This window comes from Vollenhovia emeryi, unplaced genomic scaffold (genome assembly GCF_000949405.1).
Source record: "Vollenhovia emeryi isolate VEMERY1.0 unplaced genomic scaffold, V.emery_V1.0 DF939149.1, whole genome shotgun sequence".
Classification (NCBI taxonomy): domain Eukaryota; kingdom Metazoa; phylum Arthropoda; class Insecta; order Hymenoptera; family Formicidae; genus Vollenhovia; species Vollenhovia emeryi.
Window position 1 is genome coordinate 1,407,499 of NW_011967217.1, and position 24,775 is coordinate 1,432,273.

General features: G+C 48.8%; 2 protein-coding genes across 3 annotated transcripts in view; both read right to left on the bottom strand.

Annotated features, from left to right (window-relative positions):
• Positions 1–14,756, bottom strand: part of LOC105565767 — a 113,550-nt gene extending 98,794 nt beyond the window's left edge. Inside the window, exons 1-8 of one of the 2 annotated variants that reach the window (XM_012019226.1) lie at positions 13,422–14,756; positions 11,146–12,040; positions 9,439–9,695; positions 8,966–9,353; positions 8,551–8,872; positions 8,242–8,433; positions 7,251–7,935; positions 7,034–7,130 (exon numbers count right to left, since the gene is read on the bottom strand). In XM_012019226.1, coding sequence (XP_011874616.1) covers positions 7,034–7,130; positions 7,251–7,935; positions 8,242–8,433; positions 8,551–8,872; positions 8,966–9,353; positions 9,439–9,695; positions 11,146–11,929 — 2,725 coding nt within the window. In that variant the 5' untranslated portion in view covers positions 11,930–12,040; positions 13,422–14,756. Of the gene's footprint in view, positions 1–7,033; positions 7,131–7,250; positions 7,936–8,241; positions 8,434–8,550; positions 8,873–8,965; positions 9,354–9,438; positions 9,696–11,145; positions 12,811–13,421 lie in introns of those variants that run through there. The other variant, XM_012019225.1, reaches the window with a different exon arrangement.
• A 1,524-nt stretch (positions 14,757–16,280) lies between these two features.
• LOC105565769 (E3 ubiquitin-protein ligase MYLIP) overlaps positions 16,281–24,775 on the bottom strand; it is a 207,958-nt gene continuing 199,463 nt past the window's right edge. The window contains exons 3-7 of the mRNA XM_012019229.1: positions 22,718–22,958; positions 21,373–21,542; positions 20,058–20,274; positions 19,763–19,960; positions 16,281–19,675 (exon numbers count right to left, since the gene is read on the bottom strand). Coding sequence (XP_011874619.1) covers positions 19,349–19,675; positions 19,763–19,960; positions 20,058–20,274; positions 21,373–21,542; positions 22,718–22,958 — 1,153 coding nt within the window. The 3' untranslated portion in view covers positions 16,281–19,348. The remainder of the gene's footprint in view (positions 19,676–19,762; positions 19,961–20,057; positions 20,275–21,372; positions 21,543–22,717; positions 22,959–24,775) is intronic.

The following is a 24,775-nucleotide window of genomic DNA, read 5'->3' on the forward strand; positions in this document are numbered from 1 at the left end:
GCTCTCTCTCTCTCTCTCTCTCCCTCTCCCTCTCCCCCTCCCCCCCCCCCCCCCCCTCTCCCCCCCACCCCCCCCCCCTCCCCCTCCCCCGCCCCCTCGCTCGCTGCCTCCCTCTCTCTCTCACCCGCCCCCCTCCTCTCTCTCTCTCTCTCTCTCTCTCTCTCTCTCTCTCTCTCTCTCTCTCTCTCTCTCTCTCTCTCTATCGCTACCCGCCCCTGTGCCCTCGGTGCCTCGTCATTCACGCCATCCACTCTATAATGGCACGTTGACGTTCTCCAGAGGGTTAATAAGCTGTATTATTTTTATCGCGCTCGAACGAGAGTGGCTCCGCGTACGCAAGTGCCGCGCACGATTTATCCTTAATGATTAAGAGAAGGGTGACCGTGTCCAAACTAAAAGTATAATAACGTTGCTTGGAAGTCGAGGCCATGTCGCATAAATTTGTGCCCTGAGATTCTTGCTCCGTCGCTTAACGAGACGCGTAATTGCCTTATAAGCGAACGGAAGGCGAAAGAGTAAGTATCGACAGTGACGGGAAGAAACATCGTCCCGTGAAAAGAATCGTTTGTCGAGCACGTCGGCTTTGACGAACGAATCGAAGCAGAGGGAACACGACCGTGCGAGAAAGCGGAAAGGGGGAGCTAACCGGAAGGAAGGTTTATTCGCGGTGAAACGAGCCATGGAGCCGCCTGCCGACGCTGCCGCGAGCGGTTCTACTACTTCGCAAGGCAGTCGACGGTGGTTAATTATTAACACGCGCCAAGCCAGAAGCACGCTCCGTTAAGAGAGCGCGTTGAGAGGTACCTACACCTCGCTACACGAATCCGTGGCGTTCGCTCGCGAGGCGTCTAAACGCGGGTTTCGCATCGCGGATATCCGCTTAAACTGCTCGCGGCACCGCGACGTCACGCGGATTCAATTCGGCCCTTTCAATCTTCGGTGACAGTGCACCCCGAGGAATGTTTGATGTTTCGCTGATTTTCACACAGGGCTTTCACTTGTAGCGAATTCGGTTGCTCGCACTGGTGCGCACTGAGCGCACACCCAAGGGCCAGTCTCGCAAACGTCGGTTAACTGTTAACCAGAGTTCAATCGAGTCCCCTGTCCTTTGCCATCTTACTATGTAAGAAGAGATGGAGAATCGGTTAACCTTCGGTTAGCAGTTAACCGGTGTTTGCGAAACTGGCCCTTAGGAGGCTTGTTTATTCTCGTAGAGTAAAGGCACCTAATATCGCCCAGAACGTAATGTCGCCACTCGTGGTATCTCGTGAACAAAGTGCTGATATCACTCGGCAATACACAGAATTAGCAGCTAAACATGTGTAAGAAGACATATTGTAGTTGCAACGACGAAGAAATAACGTCGAACCGTTGTAACTAATTTAATAAAATTTGCCAGTTGGGTTGACAATAGGCTCACCCGTTTTAAGTAAAAGAACTGACTAAACAAGCCTCAGTGTGCACTCAATCAAAGTGCAAGCAATCGAATTCGCTATTAGACATCAGATTAGTCGAAACAACTAATTCTTTCTTTACAAGACTAGATACAGTTTCGTTTACATTTTTTAAATCTTCGTCTTCAAAAACATTTTGATAAATAAAATGCAAACGGAAAACTTATTAGTTAGGTCCACTTTAGAAATAATTTAAAGAATGACATGCCTCAGTGGTCGAATTGGTGAGACGCCCGCCTAGAGGGTAGAGAAGTCCAGGTTGAAACCCTGGGTGAGGTAATACTTTTCGCAATAAATTTTCTGTATTAAAACACTGGCCGGTTACTGTCGACTAAAAAGCTTGATTATTGTTAAAAAATAAGACTTTCTTTCCCGTCGATCTTATTTCAGTAGTTAGACCGATGCGTGCAAATACTGACGAAGGAATACGCCACGGTGGCCCGCAAAGTAATTCCTAGAAGAGAAGCCGGAGGGTCGATTGGGTCGCGCCTTGGCACCGATTCCACGAGACAGCGACGGGTAGGATACACGAGCGAAATCGAGCCTTTTGGCCGCGTGCCTGACTAGAGCAGCCACGAGTACATGATGCCGGTTATCGAGGGATAAGGAACGCGAGAGGCAAGTCGCCGATGACATTGATATCGATTCCCGCGGGAAGACGACAGGCAGGCAACACGCCTCGGTGGGTTACTCTTCTGCCGATTGCTCTCCGCGCGCGCGAGCGAGCGAAAGAGAGACAGAGGGAGCGAGGAGGGTCGCAGATGGACGTCGTGCACGCAGACGGACGGGGCGAGAGGGCTGATATCTCGCCCCGTACGTTTACCGTGAAGAGGGTCGATGGGCGAGTAGGCGAGGACGAGTCGAGGAGGAGACGAGGACGGCAGGCGTGTTGACGAGAAACGATGGGGCTGGCTCCCTAATTCGAATTTAGGTGTTGGGCGGGTTGGCAAGTGGGCGCAATGCGGTGTCACGCTGCGGGCGTTTGCTCTTTCTCCTTCAGCCCCTCCTGGTTTTCCCTCCGCCGACCCACCGCCTCCCGTCATCCGCCTCCGGTCCCTCCCGCGCCTCACCTCGCCCACGGTACGCGCTCCACCTTCCGCACTTTAACCCCCTTGCTCCATCCACGGGCGCAAGCTCCTCGCTAAGCCCTCCGCTAAGTCCCATCCGACACCTCCGAGCGCCACCCCCGGTACCCTCTAAGCCAGATCGACCGACCTTAATCGACCTCCTGATCTCGACGATCGTATTATACCTGCCTGCGCGCACTTCCTTCCTCCCGTCCTCCCTCGATGAGAAAGCGATACTCGGAGTTACCCACGACTTCTGCGTTTTCTCCTTACGTTTTCAGGAGACTTTCCCAGTTCGCGGCAAATTACCGTCGCGGTACCGCGCTGAATTTCCGCCGTGGATTTAGTTACCGGTTACGGCACTTGCGACGGACATTTGATAAATGCGTTTCAATCGAACACGTACGCGGGAGATGAGCAAATTTGTGCTGCGAAACTTCAACTCTTAACGTTTTAATTTTATTACTATTAAATAGGTATTTGCAGCGCGGGCGCTAGTTAATACTTAAAACGAAAACTTGGAAAGCTACTCAAAGGGGATAGCGTTCAATCGAGTTTTAACGTAAGAAGATTAAATGTCGGTTTTCACCCAATTTGTTAAACGCCGGTGTACAAACAAATATAAAAACTTTGAAGCGTGCCATTATCTCGCCCGCAATTTTTGGCGGATAAACTCGTATCGCGAACGCGACAACGCCGAGCGTATCGTTCGATCATGCGTAAATGCCCCGTTGCAAAAGTCCCGCGGAACGGAAGCTCAAAATGAAGAAATCGGCCGTTCCTTCGCCAACGGTGATTTTCCACAAACGGACATTGTGTTCGCGATAATGACACTTAAGCATCTCGAGAGGGTCACGCGCAGCATCCGGATGCGCGACCCTTTGTAATAGCGCTAAAACGTTCGGTATGTCAAACGGCAGGATTTCCGGCGTGTCTCGCAACGCTTCCGATACAAGATTCCCGTTTTATTCCCGACACGGAGGCGAGTAGGCGAAGCGTGAAAAGTTGAAGATTCTTTTTAATCCGCGATAGATTTCCCTCGCGGGATTCTTATTCTCTCCTAGGGACGCGGGATAATCGCAACGTTTGCAAAATAGGAAAATCCCCTAGAGAGCAGGAAAGTTCGAACCCTGGCTGAGATAATATTTTTCGCAATAAATTTTCTGTGCTAAAACACTGGCCGGTTAATGCCGACTAAAAAGCTTGATTATTGTTACCTATTACTGGCAAGGGGGTAACCACTTGATGTAATCGTGGGACAGTGTCTCCGAAATCATTGTGAAATCCTTACAAAATTCCCCGTGTAATCGTTTTGTCTTAATTCTCAAGTTTCCTCACTCGTAAGACACTAAACATTCAATTTGAACATTTTCTCAGCTTGCTTTTATTTTCCAACAAAAATTACTTCTTTTAGCGAATATCCAAATATATACCTATCATAGTTCGAATACCAGAATCTTAACTGAAATTACCTCTACAAGCAAATACTTCTTAGTAAAATAAGAAAAATATATTTTGAGGAAATCAACGACGTTACATATTTTTAAACGTGCATATAAGAAAATTATTTGCGGTTAGATGAGATTATTTGTAATCAGATAAAATCGTGTAATCGGTGGGACAACATTTTAGCTAGTGGCTACCCCCTTGATTACTGGCAGCTTAAAGAGATTTCTATGTTTAAATTTACACCTACGACTGAAAGGTGGTGTCTCAGTCAATTTCTAGAAGACTTGGTCTTAGCAACTGCGTCTATGAAGAGGGGAAGGGGACAGGGATACTTAAAATCGCGTATCGACAGTTCTGTGTACTGGCGACAACCCGAATCGGCGCGCAGTTTAAAGTCGAAAAGTAGACGCGAAGATATCACCTTCGTACTGTTATTGCGACAGATATTACCACATGCCTCGGTGGTCGAATTGGTCAGACGCCTAGAAAGCAGGTAAGTCCAGGTTCGAACCCTGGCCGAGGTAATATTTTGCGCAAGAAATTTTCTGTATTAAAACACTGGCCGGTAAATGTCGACTAAAAAGCTCGATTATTAAACAATATATGGTAACACGCCAATGTCACATGGCAAGATGTAGGTAGCCCAACTTGCAAATCTTAAATCTTTCTGAAAATCGTGAATCTATATACCGTTTCTTTCCACATTAGTACTACGCGCCGATTTCTTTTCCGGACATAACGCAGTTTATCATATTATACTTAGTCGCTTATACTTGGCGCGAGACACTACCGTGTCTCGTGATACGTGGAAATATTGTCGTCAGCAGATTCACGTATTCGATTCGATAATTATTTTTCAAATGCAATTCGCATTTTTCTGATGCTATATTTAGCATTCGATTATTGTTACCTATTACTGGCAACTTAAAGAGATTCCTATGTTTAAAATGGGAAACTGCTTGTTTTATTTTACACAAAATTTCGATAGTCGAGCGGATTGAAGAGGGAGGCGTTGTGGAACGTCCTGTACCGGGAGGGTTACTCGGTTAATATATTTTTTACAAGCTTGTCTTGCGGCCGGATTAAAAAGGCGACTTCACCGGCCTGCTCGAGTGCAAGTTTACGACTCCTAAATGGCAGGTTTGCACGGTGGTCTCACGCGTCCAACGGCGTAAACTCGAGGAGACGTGCCTTCCCTCCGCGCTACAGGGGCGTGCACGCCGCCGCTAAAGTCAGAGCGAAAAAGGAAGAGCGCGAGGCGAAAGTGTTACGGGCTAACAGCAACAAAGCCGCAAGGGAACCTTTCGCGGCGAGAAAGCTTTTCGGGCGGACGCGCGCGGTATCAGCGAATAAAAAATGTAACGAGACGCAACGCGCCACACCTCCGCGCGCGATAGGTAGGGTATTCTTCGCCCTTTTGAAAAATCGGCCCGTACGGTCAACGCGTGCAAACACGTAAACGTGCGAATTATTAAATAATAATTTGAACGCAATCGCGCCACTTTGGCGTAGAAAGAAAACGGCGTCGCGGGATATAATTACGAGGTGTGCTCGCGCGGCGGGAAAGATATCGCCCGTAACACGAGACACGCTTAGGGTAGATTCGCCGGTGATAAGGGAGGGAAGAAAAAAAGGAGGACGCATAAACGAGGAAGAAGAGCGAGAAGGGCGGTGGAAAAAAAAAGCAGCGCAAAATTCGCCGAACGCAAACCGTCAGAGACTACGTTCCCGAATAGCTCTCTTCGCCGCCAGTCTCCTTTTGTCTGTCGGATTTTTAAGAGCACCACTCACGTCTCATCCACCCTTCCTCTTCAGTCCACATCCACCGCTCACCTTCCACCGTACCTTCCGCCCCGCCGAGGCTTTGTACAAATACGCGCGGGCTCATATATACTTTTACGCACACACGTGTATAAAAATATGTATTTATACGTGTACATATACGTATCCGCACGTACATATACGTACATGCGTACTCGCGGCGCTTTAAGCGCGCGAGATCAAAAGGCGTTGCCTACCGTTTTGGCGCCGATCAGCGCGCACTCTGCGCTTCATTAACCGCTTCATCGGCCCTAATTTCACGTTGAGGTAAAATTTGTCAACGAACGAGGGTGGCGTACGTGGAGGGCGCGAAATACGATTGTCACTAATGAGCTAATTAAATCTGGAGATTAACGGTGTTTAACCGTGCGATCGCAATCTTTGCGTTGCGGGAAGCCTGGACGCACTACGATCGATGCAGCGCGAACTCGTGAGAGTGTCTCGTTTAGCTTTTACGAGAGAAAGTTTCCGATCGGAGCGGGATAAGCACCCAGCGTAAAATCTCAAAATTACGAGTGTGATCTTAAGCAAAAAGGCAGCGGTGACGAGAGAACACCGGTATATAATCCTAATAAAAGTAAACATCTTCAATGATAACTTGACCGTGTCTGGCAATTTTTATGTTCAAAACTCGCAACGTTTCGACCACGGTTTGTGATCCTTTTCAAGTGATAAAAATAAATATCGACGTTTAAAAAAGCTCTTTCGCGATACCTGAATATTTAAGAATCGCTACAGTTTTAACGATCCTATAATTTCGCGTGTAGTTTAAATTGGATATATGAGGGAAAAAAAAGAGAGACTTAAAACGAGAAGTTTAAAGGGATTAGTCGTTCCACGTGATTTCATAGCAGAATGGTTTCAATTTAAAAAGTGCGGGTTAAATAAAAGTCAACTCCGTATTATCTACGTAACGGAAGTGTGCTTCAACTACCGATGCCAGAGAAAAACCTCCCGAGAGTTGTTGATCCTTTAATTAAGAAGTACTAAGTAAGTGCATTACTGTGCAGGAGACGAGAAAAGTTTGAAACTCGCCGAGTACACTTTTAAATATGCCCCAAGTGCGCTAAACGTCTTATTTGGACAGTAAAATAACGCGATGGTTTTTATTCGTTTTTCGTCTTCGGGCAGAAATGTTGAAAAACAAAATGTCGCTACGAAAAATAATTTCGTGCGTGCGACGCACACGATGCGAAGCTCTCTGGCGCGGTGAGCGCAGCTTTCATGTAAATTACCACTTACCTTGTTCCTTCTCCGGAATTTTTGCAGGTGCCTTTTTATCGGGTGCCTTCGGTGAGCAGTTCTTTCGCGCTGGCCTAACGGTTAATGTCGGTGGAACCTGTCGGACATAAACAGGACGTAGCTGTAGTATCTTTCCATGACGCGCATTAAGACTTTATCGTTCACGTACGCTGCGCATTATGTCATCGGCGCGCAAACACACGAATGGCATGCTCACCACTTTCTCGGACCTCTCGCCCGACGGTAATCTGGCTATGGCAGCGTCCGGACTGTCCTCGGGCGGCGGAGGTTGCACAATCCAATTGTATTCTCGTTTCTCAACAGGCAGGCCCCATCTCTCGTACTCGAGACTCTGCGTACGCAAGGTCTCGTAACAGTCCAAGCACACCACCGCAAAATCACCGTTCTCTAACAGCAGGCTCTTCTCCGGCTGCCTGTGATACCTCAGGAACGGAAAGTCCTTCACCGGCAGCGCTCGTACCCGTTTCCTGTACGTCACGATGCCGCAAACGTAGCAACAGTAGTCGTGGGTGTTGTACTGGCGCTCGGCCGCGTTCACTTGCTGGCCGCTGGAAAGCGATTCGTGCTGGCGCCACTGCGCCAACAGTGAATGATAACAAAACGTGCAGACCAGGGCCGAGCCGTCCTCGCGTAGCTGCTCGGCGTTCGGCGGCGACTGGTGACGCAACAGTTCCGGGAAAAATGGCGCGTTTCGGCCCTGCGGACGACCGTACAATACTCTCGCCAGAGTTAAATCGCTGTGTAAGCCGCATAGGAAGCAATAAATCGAGCTGCTCGATGTGCCCGGATTGCTTCCGAACGTGCGATCCGAACTGGAGCTCGGTGGCGTAGCGATTGACCGGTTTACGTCACCATTTGGATGTGGACTAGGAATATCGTATCTGAAATTTAACAGACGTCGCAGATATAATATATTTCTTTTAATTCTCTCGATGTAATATTCGGTAAAGGCAATTTCTCGAAACACAATTATATCTTTGAGTGTAAACTGTTCACAGAATTGTACAATTATCAATCCTTTACAAAGATCAAATCGTAAAGATATATGTGTGCACAAATAATACAATAGATACAATCGTAGAAAGAGAGAGCCACTTTAATCGACGCGCAAAACACTTGTTGCTCTGTAATTATGCGCAATAAATGCAAATCATTTAAAGAATAATAGTAATTTGCGGTAGACTAACCTGCGGCGTTCCAACGGAACCCGTTCGGCATCCATACTTTCCCACTGTTGCGCAAGATGATTCACACAGTGACTACACGCCAATACTCTCCCGTGGCTATCCATGCAGGCGTTTTCAGACGTACGTGCCATTCCTCTCAGGCAAGGAAAATGCATAGCGTGTGAATTCATTCCCTCCGGGCTCGTAGATAACCTGATAAAGGTAAAGAACAAGCTGATACTCCGATAAGAGGATAAAGGGTATCGAATTATCGATATCCCGCAATAGGATCAACTGTAATTTTCTCGGTTATCTTTATAGAGAGCTCACCATTCCATGTGAATGCTAGGATATAATCTCTCGCAGATATAGCACCGGTAATTTTGATGGCCAGCCGCGACAGTCCCATTCTCCGCGGGACCGTTACTAGGTGAATTTCGTTGTCCTGACGTGGGAGCTTTCACGGCGGCGGCGGCGGCGGCAGCGGCGGCGGCGGCGGCGGCGGCGACGGCGGCGGTAGTGGTGGTGGTGCTGCTTGTTCGTTGCTTGTTCGTAGCAACCGTTGACTTGTTTAAGTCGTATGGCTTAAAGCGAATATCGCTACCAGCTGAATTGGCCGGAGACTTTGGAACAGCTGGCCGTGGCGAGGGACCTGCAGCGAAAATGTTTAATCCCCCTTTAGACACCGTCCGTAAAGCCCGGTAAACAAAGTGTAATCATTCTTCATAGATCAGCGAAGATTAACCTTGTTGACGGAAATCTACATTTTGCCCGGCTGGCTGCGCCTCGTGATTCTCTCCGCCGAACACCTGCTGCTTCTGCGGGATAGCCTTGTAACAGATGGAGCAAACCTGCACCATTCCCTGAGGACTAATAGGACTAGCTCCTGTCGGAGGTCTCAGTTGAGAAATAAAAGGGTAGTACGCCTCCTTCTCTGGATTAGCACAGCAATACAGAAGTCTAATACTGGATGAAGGGTACTCGAGAGCGCAAGTGTAGCAAATAAACGTGGTTGTATCCATTGTGGGTGCTTGCCGCTTGCGAAGCGTGTAATTTCTATCACCGTGCGGTACTCCCTGCCGCGTGTACGCTTTCCACTGTATTAAAAGATGATTCTGGCACGCTGAGCAGGCCTGAGAAGAAAAAATCGGAGCGTATGAACGACCGTCGAAAAAGATTCGACGACGAGGGAACAGAGTTGGTCGGTAAAGTATGTACCTGCACTCGTCCAGCGCTGTCCATAGGTCGACTTCTACTCGGCCTGGGATGAAGCATCAGCGACGGAAAGAACGGCGGTGGACTGGAAGAAGGATGCGGCTGGGTTGGCAGTGGCTTCGCAGCGATATGACTGAGAGATCCCCTCTTGAATTCGTCCCCGCACACGTAGCAGACCTCCGTGACCGAGTTCTTGTCCGGCATCGACAGATCCAGGATGTCCGTGCCGACGCTAGATGACGATCCGCCGCTGTAGATAGCTACAATCGCGACGTTAGACGATTGATTACCCGTTTCGTTGGCCGTCGACGAGCGGCGCTCCATTTTCCAACGCGGACGTTAAGTTCCGTGATGAAACGCGCGACGACACGACTGACTGGCCAACCTACTCGCACCCGGGAATCGCGCACGCCTTCGGCATTATCAATCGCGCCGCACGTGGCCCACTTTATAGACTATTTTTCGCGGGTTTATCTCCAGGCAGCGTATCCGAATGCGGAGAGAGTTGTTGATAGTTTCTCGGCACTTTCGTACACGACGGCGAGCGCACAGTGTTTCAATAGCTCTATTTCGAACGACCCGGTTATCTGCCGGGGCACCCGCTGACTAATGAATATCAGATCGGCCGGATCGAAATTGTAGAGGTCACCGGGGGCTCAATAATCCGCGAAGCGAGCGAGAGCGCGGCGCGCGGGACGAAGAGGATCGTCTAGAATCGCCGCTGCGGATCGGACGTGCGCGCATTCGACGAGTCGGTCTCGCACACACTTGTTATCTGCTCAAACTGTTAACCTTTACTTTCAAACGTTTACGTTAGCGCACGGAAGGACTAAGGCCGGCGTAAATAACGACCCGATTCGTATATTTACCGCGTACACATTCTAAGGCGCGATAACGCAAATAGCGGTGAAAAACAGCTTTTACTCCTATCAGATAGCGCGCGCTCGCTTGTCCAAGGTGATTTCATGTCCATTCCGTTAAGTGCACACACTTCGGGCCCGTTTTAAGTATCGAGGCTACTAACAACGCTTCGGCAAGATTGCCGCTTAATATTTTCGCGCTACGTCGTAGATACTCGATCTGCATCCAAGTCGCCGCTTTCTTTATATAGGATGGCCAGTAAGTCGCGATAAACCGTGGTAACCGGCGAGAAGGTGATTTGTATCTTATCGTTTGAAAATATCTACATCGGGTATTTAAGTACAGTACGGTACGAAAGATAAGTGTCCGATCAATATAGATGCGAGTAATATAATTTGTCTTTTTCACCGAAATAATTTCCTTGCGGTGACTACGCCACAATTTACCGTGCGGGGGAACATTCTTTGATTCACGAAGCTAGGGAACAAAAGCTGACTTCAGATAAAGATCCAATTAAAGTCCCTCGGTCAATTTAATAATTTGGAAGATCCCGGACGGTCGCCTCCTGCTTTATACACGTTGCTCTCTTTAAAGAGGGACCGTTACTCATCGGATGCGGCAATATTAGCATCCGAGAACCTTTTGAGAATAAAAAATAAAAATAAAAACATAACACAAGAGTTACAAAGTAAATATTACAAAAAAAATATATAAATAAACGTACATATACGAATAAAAATCTGTAAAATAGAATAGCAGGATGAACACAAAGTTAGACGCGCGTTCTCCTTTTCTTAGCTTCGAGCATGAATAGATGGAAGATCGCGGCTGTCGAATAGCGATTGTAACCTGTGGGCGGCGGTAAGGTGGGTTGCGGCGCGGGTGAGCTCCTGGGCGCGTGTCTCAGGTCCAGTGCCGCCTCGTTGGACACCCTGGCGTCTTCGACGGGCTGCCGCGGGCTCTGCAACCTTTGATGGGGTGACTGCAATCTGTGGTGGGGAGATTCCATCATCAGCCTCGCCTGCTCCAGGTGCCTGTGCGTCTCCGTTGCGTTAGAATGCGGCCTCGGCACCTCGGCGACCGAATTCGACGACGGCCTGGTCTGCTCGACCCTCGGCGAGGGCGAGTTCGGCGGTAGGCGCGGCGAGATGCCGACCGGCCGGCTCTCCTGCCTGAGCTGCGGCGCCTGATCGTTGGTCAAGCCCAGGACCTGGGCGGCGTACTCGCCCTGCAGTGCCATCTCGGCCCCCGTGAACGGCCCGCCGTCGCATCTCTTCAGCCAATAAATCCGCTGGCTGTGTGGTCTAGCCTCCCGCTCGTAGCTCTCCCACTGCTGTAACAGCAGAATGTAGCAGAGGTTGCAGGCCTTGACGGCGCCGCTCCTGGCGCCGTCGCCGCGGTAGCCGCTTGGCGGCTCGTGCGACTCGAGAAACGGAAAGTAGGGCTCGTTGGGCGAACCGCCTGGGCTCGGCTTCACTCGTAGCCAGTGCTGCTCGCTGTGGCCGACGGTGCCGCAGACGAAGCAGATCCTCGCAGATCCGCCGCCGTCCTCGGGCGGATTGGGCTGCGCATTCGCGAGCGATTGCCCCTCAAGTCCCGGCTCATTCTTCACATATAATTTGCCCTCCATCATGTCAGGAAACCATTGGATCCCTTTTTAACGCCCACTTATATCTTCGTGTTTGGCACGCATGTACGATCAGAAATCACAGCGATTGATAGTGCTTCTATCTCTTGTGTATATCTGCAAATGTAAAACAGATTTGTAAACAAGACGCACAGTATACAAGTGACGTCGGTACGATTCTATTTACGTTATCGCCTGGCGATTGACAATTGGGAAATTACGCCGCCTACACGCGAGTGCACTTGAAACGCCTATATAAACGAGGATTATCTCAGACGATCTTGCGTCATTGGGCAGAAATATTTTACGAAACAACAACGGTGGAGCGATCGAAACCTACAGAGTACTCGAAAATTCTAAAACTATACTGGCTTAAACGGCAAACCGATTGCGGTGCAAACGACAAGGATTCTCTGTAAAAAAAAAGCCAAGAATGAGAATTGTTTCAATCGACTTCTCCGCTTTCAGAAGACCGTCGCAATCGTCCGTCGTGTCGCGGTTCACCGAACGATTCGTCGTTCGCTAACAAATTTGCTGTCGCAGGGACATTTTTGAAGGCGAGCACCGCGGCTCCGAATCCTGTCGCGCGTGCACGGTGTCCCCGGGTGCCAGTCGTCCAGGCGGCGGCTGGCGACTCGTGCGCAGGCATCCGGCAAGCGAACAGGACGATCCCGCGAGGTGCCGAGGGTAAACGGGCGCGGTTTAAAAGTGCCGTTCGCAAAACCGCGACGGCACCGCGGCGTTCACCCGCGGCATCTATCCGCGATGCATTTAGACCGCCGCCAGGCACGCGGTATATTTTTGGAGCATCGCCACATCGGCGTTTACCGTGCCCGACCAGAGATCAACTTCTCGGTACATCGGTAAGCTGAGCGCTGAAGGATCGTCGTTGAGGAAGAGAAGCGTGTGTGTCACCAGTGTGCGTGTTCTCAGGCGGCGGGGAGGCGGGGCGAGGGAACCGGAATGCGGGCGAGAGATGCGAACGTAGGCGTGGAAGCGTTTCCCGACGGGGACGACGGGCCGGCGGATGACAGCGGGGCGAGCGGAGCGCGCGGCGCCCGCCGCGGCGACGACCCACGAAACGTGGTGCGCGAGCTGGCGTTCGGACACAATGGTGGTGGTGGTGGTGGTGGTGGTGGCGGTGATGATGGTGGTGGAGGCGGCGGCGGCGGCGGCGAGCTCGCGACTCGCCGCTCGGCCCCGCGAATCTCGTCGCGCGGCCGACGCGAGGCGCGTGTCGCGGGCGCCGATTTCGGCGATGCCGAGACGGCGCGGAGCGGACGAGCCGCGCGGGCGACGCTTCCGCCGATCTCGCCGCTAGCGAAATTACGTCGGGGCCGGAGCCGAGCGAGCGCGGCCGCGCGCTCGCGGTCCGTCGCGGATCCTCCGCCACCGTTGCCGCCGCCACCGCCGCCGCCGCCGCAGCCGCCGCCGCCGCCGCAGCCGCAGCCGCCGCCACCGCCGCCGCCGCCGCCGCTATGCGGCACACGACACTCACGTTCTCACAGTTCGGCAGGGCTGGCCACAACATCGCGTCGCTACCCGGTGCTCCTGTCTCGGCGGCTGCCGCTCGTCGCTTGCGCTCGGACAAAAGCGGGGCTCCCTCGTCGCGAGCCCTAGTCCCTGCCATACGTGCTCGAGCGGCGCACGGTGCCGCGGGGTGTCACCTTCGTCGTCGCGCTGCCGGCCGTCCCGTTCATATTTACACGCGCCAACGCCGCCGGTGCACGACCGACGCCCGACGACCGGACACGTATCTCCACTGTCGCGCGTGACTGCGAGGTAACGGCGGGATCGCTACTACGGGCGACTAGGAAAGATACATTTTCCGATGGCACAGCACCCGCGACTTCGCCCTCACTTCGCCGCCATGTTGCAAAATCGCGATCCGCCGTCCCGTCATGCCACGCAGCTCCATCATATGACAGCGCCGCCGCGCCGGCCAATGGGAGCGCGCGGCGCGCGCGAGCCCGCGACCGGGCCGCCGCCATCGCCGGCCCGGCGCCAGATTCGAATCTCGCCGTAGGGTAAAGTCCCGTTTTGTCCCGCGCGCGAATCTTGTGATCGAGCTAGACGGATCAGCCTTGCGCCTTTGCCGATAAGTAATTAATGCGATCGCTTGACGGAACGTTTGTATGAAACGTTTGTTTGTCAGCGGTCGAAAAGTAACAGGAGATAAAATAATGAAGAGGTATATCAGTTGTAAGTTTAGTCAAATATGTTGATATTTCAATCACCGCGACGTTTGTCTCATATCCCGCAATTTTAAATTCTTCTGAATTCTTTACTGGCGAGTTCGAGCAGGAATACTAATCGCAGAATTGATCGTCGTTATCTTAATGGCCACTTTCTTTCCCCACGACCGATTTCTCGAGACCGAAAACTGCGGCCGAGGCCTCCGGAGCTTTCCTTTCGCTTCATCGGCATTCGGCGACGTTGCGGCCATCGCTGTAATCAATTACAGATCGCCGATGCGAATTACTTAACGATAATTTAATAGGCAGGTCAGTTTCCACTTCGGGTCAAGATTTGTACTTGAGAGAAAACTCGGGAAGAAATGCGACCATCTACAATATCTCTGACTTTTGACCCACTCGCATTGAAGATAATTATATTTTCTAAGATCAGACGATCAACTTTATCACTGTCGCTGCAAGAAACCTTGCAGCAATAATTTTCCAGGCACAAAAAAATCACCGAGATACATAAATTAATAGCCAATACTGCGAAAAAAAATTGGAACACTTTTGGTAATTTTTCTAATATTCCACAAGGAAACAGATAGGACTAGTATATTTTATTGATTCCCCTTAGGGTTGGGTCAAGGCGTTTTTGAAGGAACGTGCCCAAACCTCTTATAACACCTCTCTCTATATCCACTTCGTTATGTGGCGATCGAACGAAAAACCAACAATATTTTTGTTTGGTTTTGAACCCGGGTCTTCGGATTACCAGACCAGCGCACAATCCTTTGCGCCACGATCGCCACATTTACAGCAATTAAGCAAGTAGATATTTTAATCCTTTAAGATTTTGTTGTTTCTCAACTTTTTTAAACTAGTAAAGTTTTGTACTAATTTTTACAAAATTACATTCTACATTTTCGTGAAATACTACTTGTAATAATTTCTTGATTCGAGAACGTTGTAACTTGTGGCAATGTTTCGTAGATATTTTTACAAAAAAAAAGTTAACGTTTCAACGAAGATATAAAAATTTCTACAAATTTCAATTTCAAGTCAATTTTTCGTAGTTATTTATTGAATGTTTTTCCGCCAGGGAGCTGTCAGTTTCCGAAAATAATTAAAAGTTTCGTTGCTGGTACAAATTTTGCAGGCTACAAAACAATTTTCCCAACTGACCCAAGGAACGGCGATGAATTTTGGTTGCGACACTGAGAAATCTATCTGCGTCGCCAGGATATTTTTTCGAGTGACGAATAAGAATACGTCGTCTGATAGGAGGGATAAATAAGTGATATAGAAACGGTGCAAAAATACCGCACGCCGTTCCTTCGCTATTATTAATTGTCCCTCTTTCCGCGATCGATTATCGATGGTAATAAACTGCGCGGCGCCCATTGATTAATACCGCGAGAGGATCCGCGTTTTTTTATCGTAACGCAAATATCTCGACGCCGCATCTACATTTTCATCCGATTTGCCGCGCGCTACCGAATTACTTTGGCAATTTGGGATGATTTTTCAACGTTAAAATCACAACCGCGACGGTATGCGCGCGATTTCGAAAACCGCAGTGTCAACACGGAGAAAATTGCCGGAGGCAGAGATTCCGTTCATCCGCTTCTTTCGCGAGTAAATATAAAAAAAAGGGGGGGAAAAAAAGCGAAAAGGAGTAGACAGTTGAGCAGCCTGTAACGCGGACCCCGCTTTCTACGAGCGCGCCGACAGCCGAACCGGTCGTTCCACCGCGCGACGCTAATTTTTACGCTGACACACAATATCTGCTGAATAGAGGAATCCGAACGTGCGTGAGAAACGCGCCGCGCGACAAACGTGCCTCTTACGAAACGCCAAGGCGTTTCGCAACGGAACGAAATGTTAAACGGAAAAACGCGCGATTCTGGACGTGCTTTATCTATGCTCGGCGGTGCTTCGCGCCCGCAACTACTCAGCGTAATATAACGTATTCCATATTTTGTGTACTATTATATTATGCGATTATATTAACGGTATATATTTACATTTTTGTATAATACGATATATGTATAATTAGAATTGAATAATATAATACACATGAAGCCCATAAATGTAAATATATACATGTAAAATTAGAGGGGTTGCTTGCAGGGGCTAGAGAGGATTCGAGGGGGAGGTAGAAAAGAAAGGGCCGGTATTCTCAATGTTTGACGGTATTTAATCAACAGATCGGAACATCGTATTGAACGCTAAAATTTACGTCTCGTAAGTTGTGGTAATTTCATAAGTTACGCGCGCATTTCCCCACCGTCTCGCGCGTCGGGTGGAATTTTGATATAATACTAAAAAATAATTGGAAATACTTTAAAAATACTCTTTGCAAATGATAACTTTTAGAAATATACACACTTTCTCCTTTCTCTCTCTCTCTCTCTCTCTGTCTCTCTCTCTCTCTCGCACACTTTCATTCTCTCGGATTTTGTCCCTACCATACGTATCTATCGGCTACAATATTTTGAATTCTTGTTTTTTTTTCCTTATATGTTTTATACAGAGATTTAAAATCACAAGAAATTATTATTCGTAACGTGTAATAGTAGCGTTATTGTTGTCATCGTTATTAGTAATCTTACAGCTATCGACACGCAGTAATGGTACAAATTTAAGTTATTTTGTTTTTCACATCCGCGACCGCAAGACTCGTTATATTACGTAGAATGTAATCGCGGCTATATCGATCTCGTTTCCAAAAGCTTATCGACGAGATTATCCCGCGGCAGTTACGCGATATTTCACGAGGGAAATATTTTCATTTTGGCGCGCGCAGCGGCCGCCTAGTTACAAGATTGCATTGAGTTGCATAATCACTGATTTCAACTTAACGTTTTCACGTACGCTCGCATTAATGTCTAAAAGTATAGATCACTCAAAAAAAAAAGAAAAAAAACGGAGGACACTCTGATCTTGCAGATACAGTGTAGCCGCGCTATTCACGTTCTAAAAGTCGGCAAAGTATCTCGCCGTACGGTACAGAATACTAAATCTGCATCTTTGAAATGGAAAGAAGCTACGCTGTAACTGAAGAGGAGTATCTCGAAGGGCATCAAACGCAACGGCGTGTAAAATACACGCTATCGTCTTTTCTTATAAGTAATTACAAACTAAGTTCTGCTTTGCATTGATAAATGACTATAACGATCGTTACTTTTTCATTCTCTATCTTGCCTCTTCTCTCTCTTACGCTCTATCACTTTCGTCACTCATACAAAGCTCATAGTGCGCTGCTACTGCTGGATGTTAGAAATAATCATTCATTAGAGGCTATCTTGCCGCATTTCACTGATATACCGAATTTTTCTCACTGACCGGAAACAAGAAGGAAGAAGATCGCGTCGAATTTTTAACCAGCCCGAGATGCACGATTTAAAACGAGTACGCGCGCTACCTTCCAATAGAACTTCCTTTGCGTTTCCCTTCGACACAAAATGCCATTGACGTTTTACTCTAAGACTTATCTTTTAGGTGCAAAGCACAGGCAATTAGCTCGTTTTGCTTTTATTATGACTTACTCGGAGAGTGACGTATGCGCGTAGTTAAAGTATATTAAAACAGATTTGACATTTGGTGAACTTATGACTTTTACTCGCTTGACCCTATCGCTGCGGGTTATCTCGTTTCTTATGTACATATATAAACAGATATTATGGTAATAAAGTTTCCTTCTTCATGCAGAATGCATCAATACAAAAGAAAAAAAGAGAGTATAGATACAATTCGCAGGGAATCATTTTCGGCTAACGATTACATATTTAATTCTCCTTGCACGCTACGTGTGATAAAAATAGAATCCACAATATATATATATATATATATGTGTGTGATGTCCGCATTGCGCGCTGCTTTTATCGCTATGATCTACCGTTTAGTTAAAATGATAATACATAATACTTCAAGTCCGTCGTGAATCGTACGTAAACATCGTAATTAATGTAACGTATATATCGGCACAATTTAAGTTTAATTTGATCGAAACTATCCGTTAGAAGCGGCTGCGTTGTTCTTTTTGCATACGATATCATATATAATGAATAACGAATGTTGCAGTAAAAATATGCCGGGTCACCGATTCCGATAAAAGTTCCCGACCCGAGCGTGCATGCACGACCTGCGAGTGTTATCTAGATCAGAGTGAAAACATGACCAAAAAAAGAGGCTTTATCTATCTAAGAGGAACACAGAAGCATTGAGAAAGATCATGAAATAACAAGGAAAAAATTGGTCCGATCATCAGTGGGAAATAAAACTTTACTCCAAGTGCTTTTGGATCTTACACGATATAGATTACATCTTTGTCCGCGCATCTTCGTCGGCAGCACTGCCTCTCCTTAGATCTACGCTGCTAATAGCACTTTTCAGCCGCTCGACTAAAGGGACTTATTTGTAACGCCATTACGAGTGTGTAGACGCAATGATGTAATCCCGTGATTCCCTCGTTGGATCTACCTACGCTATACCCTCGTGTATCTCCTGCGCCTTCTCAACAATATCATCTTTGATCACAGTACTGTCGAATCATTTCTCAATCTCAATATTTTCAGACCGTTCTTTCACCCTGTTTGTTAGTTATATTCAAAGAAGCATTAGCCGTTCGTGAGAAACACACATTTCTTTGGTCAAAGAACCAAGGAAAACTTTTCTTTATAACTAACATAATTTTACTGAATTTTACTGAGGACGCATCCGAGATGTCAATGTGGTTTTATTGTACATAAAAATTCTTCATATAATTCAAACAATTTCATAATTTCATAGTAGTTTCGTGATAATATAAGTTTCAAAAGAGAACGTCGAGCCAAATGTTTCCACCATTTTGAGCAACGATAAAATAATTTCGGTAAAGAAAGGAGCGGGTCATATAGTACCTAGGAGTACAGACATCATTTTCTGTCCAAAAATTAAGCAGATAAATTAAGAATAAAAGCAAAGAAAGACGTCAAAGTAACATCAGATAATGATAGAATTCGCAATTGCACGTGACTGAACTCGTCGCGCGAGATAAAAGTTACAAAACAAGAGTCGAACGAAAACCCAGACCGAGCGTCGGGATGCGATCCAGTGAATGCCGAAACGTTCGGTCGCTCGCTCGCTCGCGGGCAAACGAAAAAGTGCCTCGCTCCCCGTGATCTCAGTACGCCCTCCCCGCGCGGCAAGTGACAATCCTGAAGAATCTTTCGAACGCGCCGGGTCTATGTCCGACTCGGCGCTCTCAAATGTTGCTGTTGACCGACGCCTCGCTGTCCAAGATTCTCTTGTCCTTCATCTCCTCCGCCAGCGGCTTGCTGAACACAGGCTCGATCGTCTCCGACAGCAGCTTCGGATTGTGCTTGTCGATGTGCGTCAGCTCGATCGGCAGGTATATCGTCCGGCAGTAGTCGATGTCGGCCCGGCATAGCGGGCAACGCTCGCAGCGACGGGCGCAGTCCAGGCAGGCCACCGCGTGCCCGCAGGGGAACAGGGCCGTGTCCAGGCTCCGGTCCATGCAGATCCGGCAGAGCATAGCGTCCAGCAGTCTCACCAGGCATTCGCGAGATTCCTGAAATCGTACGAGGCATTTGTATCGCCAGGATCGACGAGTCCCTCGGTTTGTCCCGATCGTACCCGGCGTATCTCGTCGACTCACCTTGCACCTGGGATTCTCGCACTCCCCGCAGGCGTGCCTGTCGAGGATCTCGTTCTCCTCCGGCAGAGCTATGGTCGCCGCCTCGCAGTAAAGCGCACGCCGCGCATTATCGTACACCTCCCGGCAGGTCCTGCGTATGTCGAACACGTACTTCTTCCCCAGGGTCGAGTCCTCGTTGAAAATGGAAATTATTGTCCCCTGGAAGGAAGCGCGATTAGATAACCGTTCGTTCGGCAACTCGCGGGGTCTGGGTGGTAAAAGAAGAATCGAATGTACAAAATGCAGGGGTGCGCACCTTTAAATCGCGAATAAACTGCGCGGTGACCGCGCTCCTGACGGTCTCGCAGCTGTAGAACGCGTGCTTCTCGGTGATCGCTCTGTAAAGCCCGCTGGCGGACTGGCTGGAGTCTAATTTAAAGTCCAGCGACGTCTCCTCGCCGTCGAGCGAGAGGTAAACCAGGTGGAACATCCGCCGTTGTGACGTGGCGCTTTGTATAGCTGTGTACGGTATACTGTAACGCAATACATAATACATCGTATAATAAATTGTACCGCGACGGAGGTAAAGTAAAATCTTGATGTTAATCTTCCTGCTGCATAATGGATGAGACGAGAGAGCCCGGGTGGGCCCTATTGATCTTATCGCGCGCGTTAAGCATTTTCTATTTGCCGTCGTTGTTTTCGTTAGGGATTTTTTTATTAACGTGGAGAACGCACAGAGAGGGGCCTCGGGGTCGATTCTGCATCTTACAGTCAAAATGCTCAAAGCTAGTAGCTCTGTCCCTTTCTGACCGTCCTCTTAAAAAGAGACCAAGCCGCTCGCTTTCAGGCCCGGTCTACAACGAGCTGTTAGTCGTTAGTCAGAAGTCAGAGCTGTAGGTCGGTCCTTTCTCTTCCACCCAGAGAGAAAAAGGATCAACGTATAGTTCCGACCTCTGACTAGCGGCTAACGACCAATTGTAAACCACGGGGGTCAATTCTGTATCTTGCAACCCATGGAGAAATGAAAAGTCAAGGTGACGTCAAGTTGATGTCATATTAATTTCCCTTGGAAATATAGTGAAGATGCTAAAAGTGTGCGGCTCTGTCTCCTCCTGAGGGGACGATTAGAGACAAAGCTATTCACTTTTAGCACTTTCACTACAGTGCAAGATACAGAACTGACCCCCTGGCCTTAACATTTTCACCGTACGTTGTAAGATACGGAATTGACCCCCGCGTCATTTTGTATCGCGCGCGGATTGATAACGAAGTTCTCTCGGCTTGAACGACCGCCTCGGCGGATGGTACAGCGCGCAGCAGCCGCCGGTACGTGCCGTCTCCTATCGCCGGCGAGCAACATTAAAATCGACCTGAGATTTTGCGCTGATAAATATGCAACTTCGCGACGGCGGGTGTTGCTCGGACGAATGGATCGATCGGTGTACGAAGGCGTCCGCTCCACTTAATCCGCGTCCAAAGGTATTTACGAATACAGGTGCAGCTTGGCGAAATGCGCCAAGTTTGAGACTCGGTTCTCCCGAAGAAGAATTCGCTCGGGAACGTCGCCGGCCGCGAGCGCAAATCGATTACGGCCCGTGTCTCGTGTACGTATATTAATGCATAATCACTTTTGCGTCTCTTCGTCCTGATTGCGGTAGACCGTGATTCCGTGCGGGCCAACGCCGATCATCGACACCCCGTTGTATCCAAATTTACTGTGAAACATTTCCTGTCCGAATGCGTCGAGGTTTGATATCTCTTTCAAGAGCCAATATTCAGCGGTCGATGCTTTCATGCCCTGAAAATTCACATACGTCTGCGTTATTCATGTAGATCGCGCGACGCATATTCATGCAGCAATATTCGGTTATCAAATTGTAAATCGTAAAAAGAGATTTGTTCAAAATTCCCCCCCCCCTCCTCCCGCCCTCGAAAAAGATATTGTGTTTCTCTGCAAACGTAACGATGCAACAAATATTGTGCACTTTCTATTAAACGGGATCACGCACATTCCATTTCGGAAATAAAACAAAAATCTAAATTCGAACAGAGTTTACAAAAAAAACAAAGAAAATAGAATAATTCGATAAATTTATTAAACACTGCAAAACGAGAGTATGGCGCGTGTAAAATTCATTGGAACAACATTCGAAAATAAACACATATGGCGACAATCGGGAAGTTGCTGAAATAAATGTTACTTTACACGAATAGACAGAATGAGATACAGCAAACACTATATACTGCGGAATAAAATTGTCAGTTTTATTAGCGCGTAGTAAAAAGATCTACAGGCCGGTATTCATAGCCAGATCGTATGCTCAAGACCGTCTTGAATTTATTAAAGCCAATAAAAAGAATTACAAGCGCAAAAACTATATTTGACTGAGTCGGTAAAAAAGATGGCCGAGGGATCCTCTTACGTCGGTCTTGAACACAGGATCTGACTATGAATACCGGCCATGTATGTGTTTAACAGTTTGAAAAAGTAAATGTAAAGGAAAACTCGGCCCGATTGGCGATATGTGCTTAGAAGATCTCAACTTGGATCATTTCATTGGGGTCTTGAATATAAGATCTGACTATGAATACCGGCCAAGTATGTATTTAACAGTTTAGCAAAGTAAATGTGAAAGAAAACTCGGCCCGACTGGTGAATCCTACACTGAAAAAAATTTCTGGTTGAATATGGACGAATCAGATAATTCCTTTAGGATTTACCAGAATTCCTGTAATCCTACAGGAATTCTGGTAAATCCTAAAGGAATTATCTGATTCGTCCATATTCAACCAGAAATTTTTTTCAGTGTAAGTGTGAAATTTTCCCGAAATTCTTCGAAGACAAATACAACTAACATGAATTAATGTCAGAAAGCGCATTCAATCTCGGTTATTCCGCAACTTCTCGATCGTCATCCCACGCGATGGCGAGTCGAATTAATATAACCGACGCTTCTTTCGGCGTACGCGAACCTTGATTTCCTTGTGCTGCTGCACTATCCGCAGCAGGAAGTCCTGCGGTTTCGGCTCGCACGGCTCCGCGGGTTGTATGTGACAGCACTGGGAGTAGAGCGCGTGCGGCGGTGACAGCGCGTCGTAATCACCGCCGTCGGCTTGCGCTATCAGGGCGACCAGGCGGGCGACGGAGGCCCAATCTGCGACCTTCAGCCTGCCCTCGACCAGCTCGAGGCGGGAGTGCAGATAGAACTGATGCCTGCAATCACAGAAAGCGGGGGGGGAGACGACGATGAGACGGCGCTTCTCGGAAGAGACGACGTGTTCCGCGAGGGTGAAGCGAAGAGTTATTAATTGCAATTAGTTCAATTTCGCGACGGGCGCGCGGCGGACCGGCTAATATACACGATACTCCCCCGGCTAAAGTAAGATTGATTACTCCTCCGTTCTCCGGGCAGCATTGTTTTAAGGCTCTCGCCCGCTCCCCCTCCCCGTCAACCCCGGCCAGGCCGAGCAATGCGGTAATACAATAATGCGGAGATGATTAACGATCGGGCACGTTCGTGGTGGCGAAAAATACGTTTCTCGCGATTTAATTGCACGCGGCGTTTAGCCATTATCGCCGGGAGAGACGTTCCCGCGTCTGTGCGTGACGTGGAATCCTGTGCGACTCGCCGCGCCGCTCCGGAGGGGGTGGCATTCAATCGCACGAGTTGTCGCGCGCGTTATTTCCATTTCCAACCTTCTCCCCTCCCTTCGCCCCTCTTCTTTTTACGCGACAGGCCATCGCGAGGGGAGGAGGGGGGGTTTCGACGGGGGGGGGGGATATTTTTACGTTTTGGTTCGCTGAAAATTTCTGGTTGACAACTTAAATGATTCATATCGCGCATTTTCCATGGTACCATGACTCTACGTTCGCATGCATATTTGAAGAATAGCGGAGCGCGCGCGCGCGCGCGCGACCGGGGGAAGGGGTGGCTCTCGAAAATACCTCCGAGCTCCTCTCGCGCACTCCTGAATATCCCTTCAGCTGTACAATGCATACATCTCGCGATAAACATGTTGCCGTCGGAGAAGTGGAATTACGCGTCGAGAGGAAGTGAATAGCCCGTTCGCGAAGTACCAGAATACGATAAAGAATCTGCATCAGAATATACCGTGCTGTGCCATTTTTCACGATTCCGCATACCGCCGTGCATTCTCCTCCCTTCCGCCTCTCCTTCTCTTCCCATTTTTTAACTCCCTCCCCCCCAGGCGGACTCGCGTCGCGGGGATAATGGATAATCGGCGGCATCGAAAAGACTCCGCGTGCACACGGCCGGCGGCAAATAATTTGGCACAATGGGAGGAACAATTTATCGCCCGTACTTCCCGTTCGCGCGAGCATCGACCCTCATTCGGGTCGCGAGCGACACTTGTAAAGCACCGGGCATCAGGCTCCGGCTTTATCGCCGCATCAGCGCCGTCACCTCGATATCTCGATTGACAAAAAAAAACCCCCCAGAAATATCCGCGGAATATGTCCCCGAGCGGTCGCACTCGCCGCGTTCGCGACGAGCGAGATATCAATCCCGACCGGGACCAAAACGAGGATCCACACAAGCGAGTTTGTAGAGAGCGTCGCCGGTCCGGGATCTTCGAATTTGCCGAACTCGGTATCGAGAAACGCATTCTCTCGGGGCTCTCCGGCTTGTTTACCGAAAAACTTCGGGCGACCCCGATACTTTTTCTCTTAGGAAATTATCAAGGGGACGCTTCTCGCGCGAGGGAGGAATCGCGTCAGAAGGTTGCCGCGTAAAAAAAATTGGGTCGCGGTCGTAATTTCGTGGGATTCGCGCGCCTCATCGCCGTCGTATCTTGGCACGCCCGTTTCTTCGCGAACCGCCGTGGAATTCTGGGTAAATTAAGCGATTTTCCTCGCCATAAAGTTCCGCCGGTGCTCTGCGCTCGAATCCCTCTCTCCTCCCCTCCTCCCCGCCCCCCAAAAAAGAGAGGCGTTATTTACCGCGGGTCGTTTTCCCCGGTCGCGGATGTGCGAACAATCTTGCCGCTCTCGTCCGGAGGGAACTTGCCGTC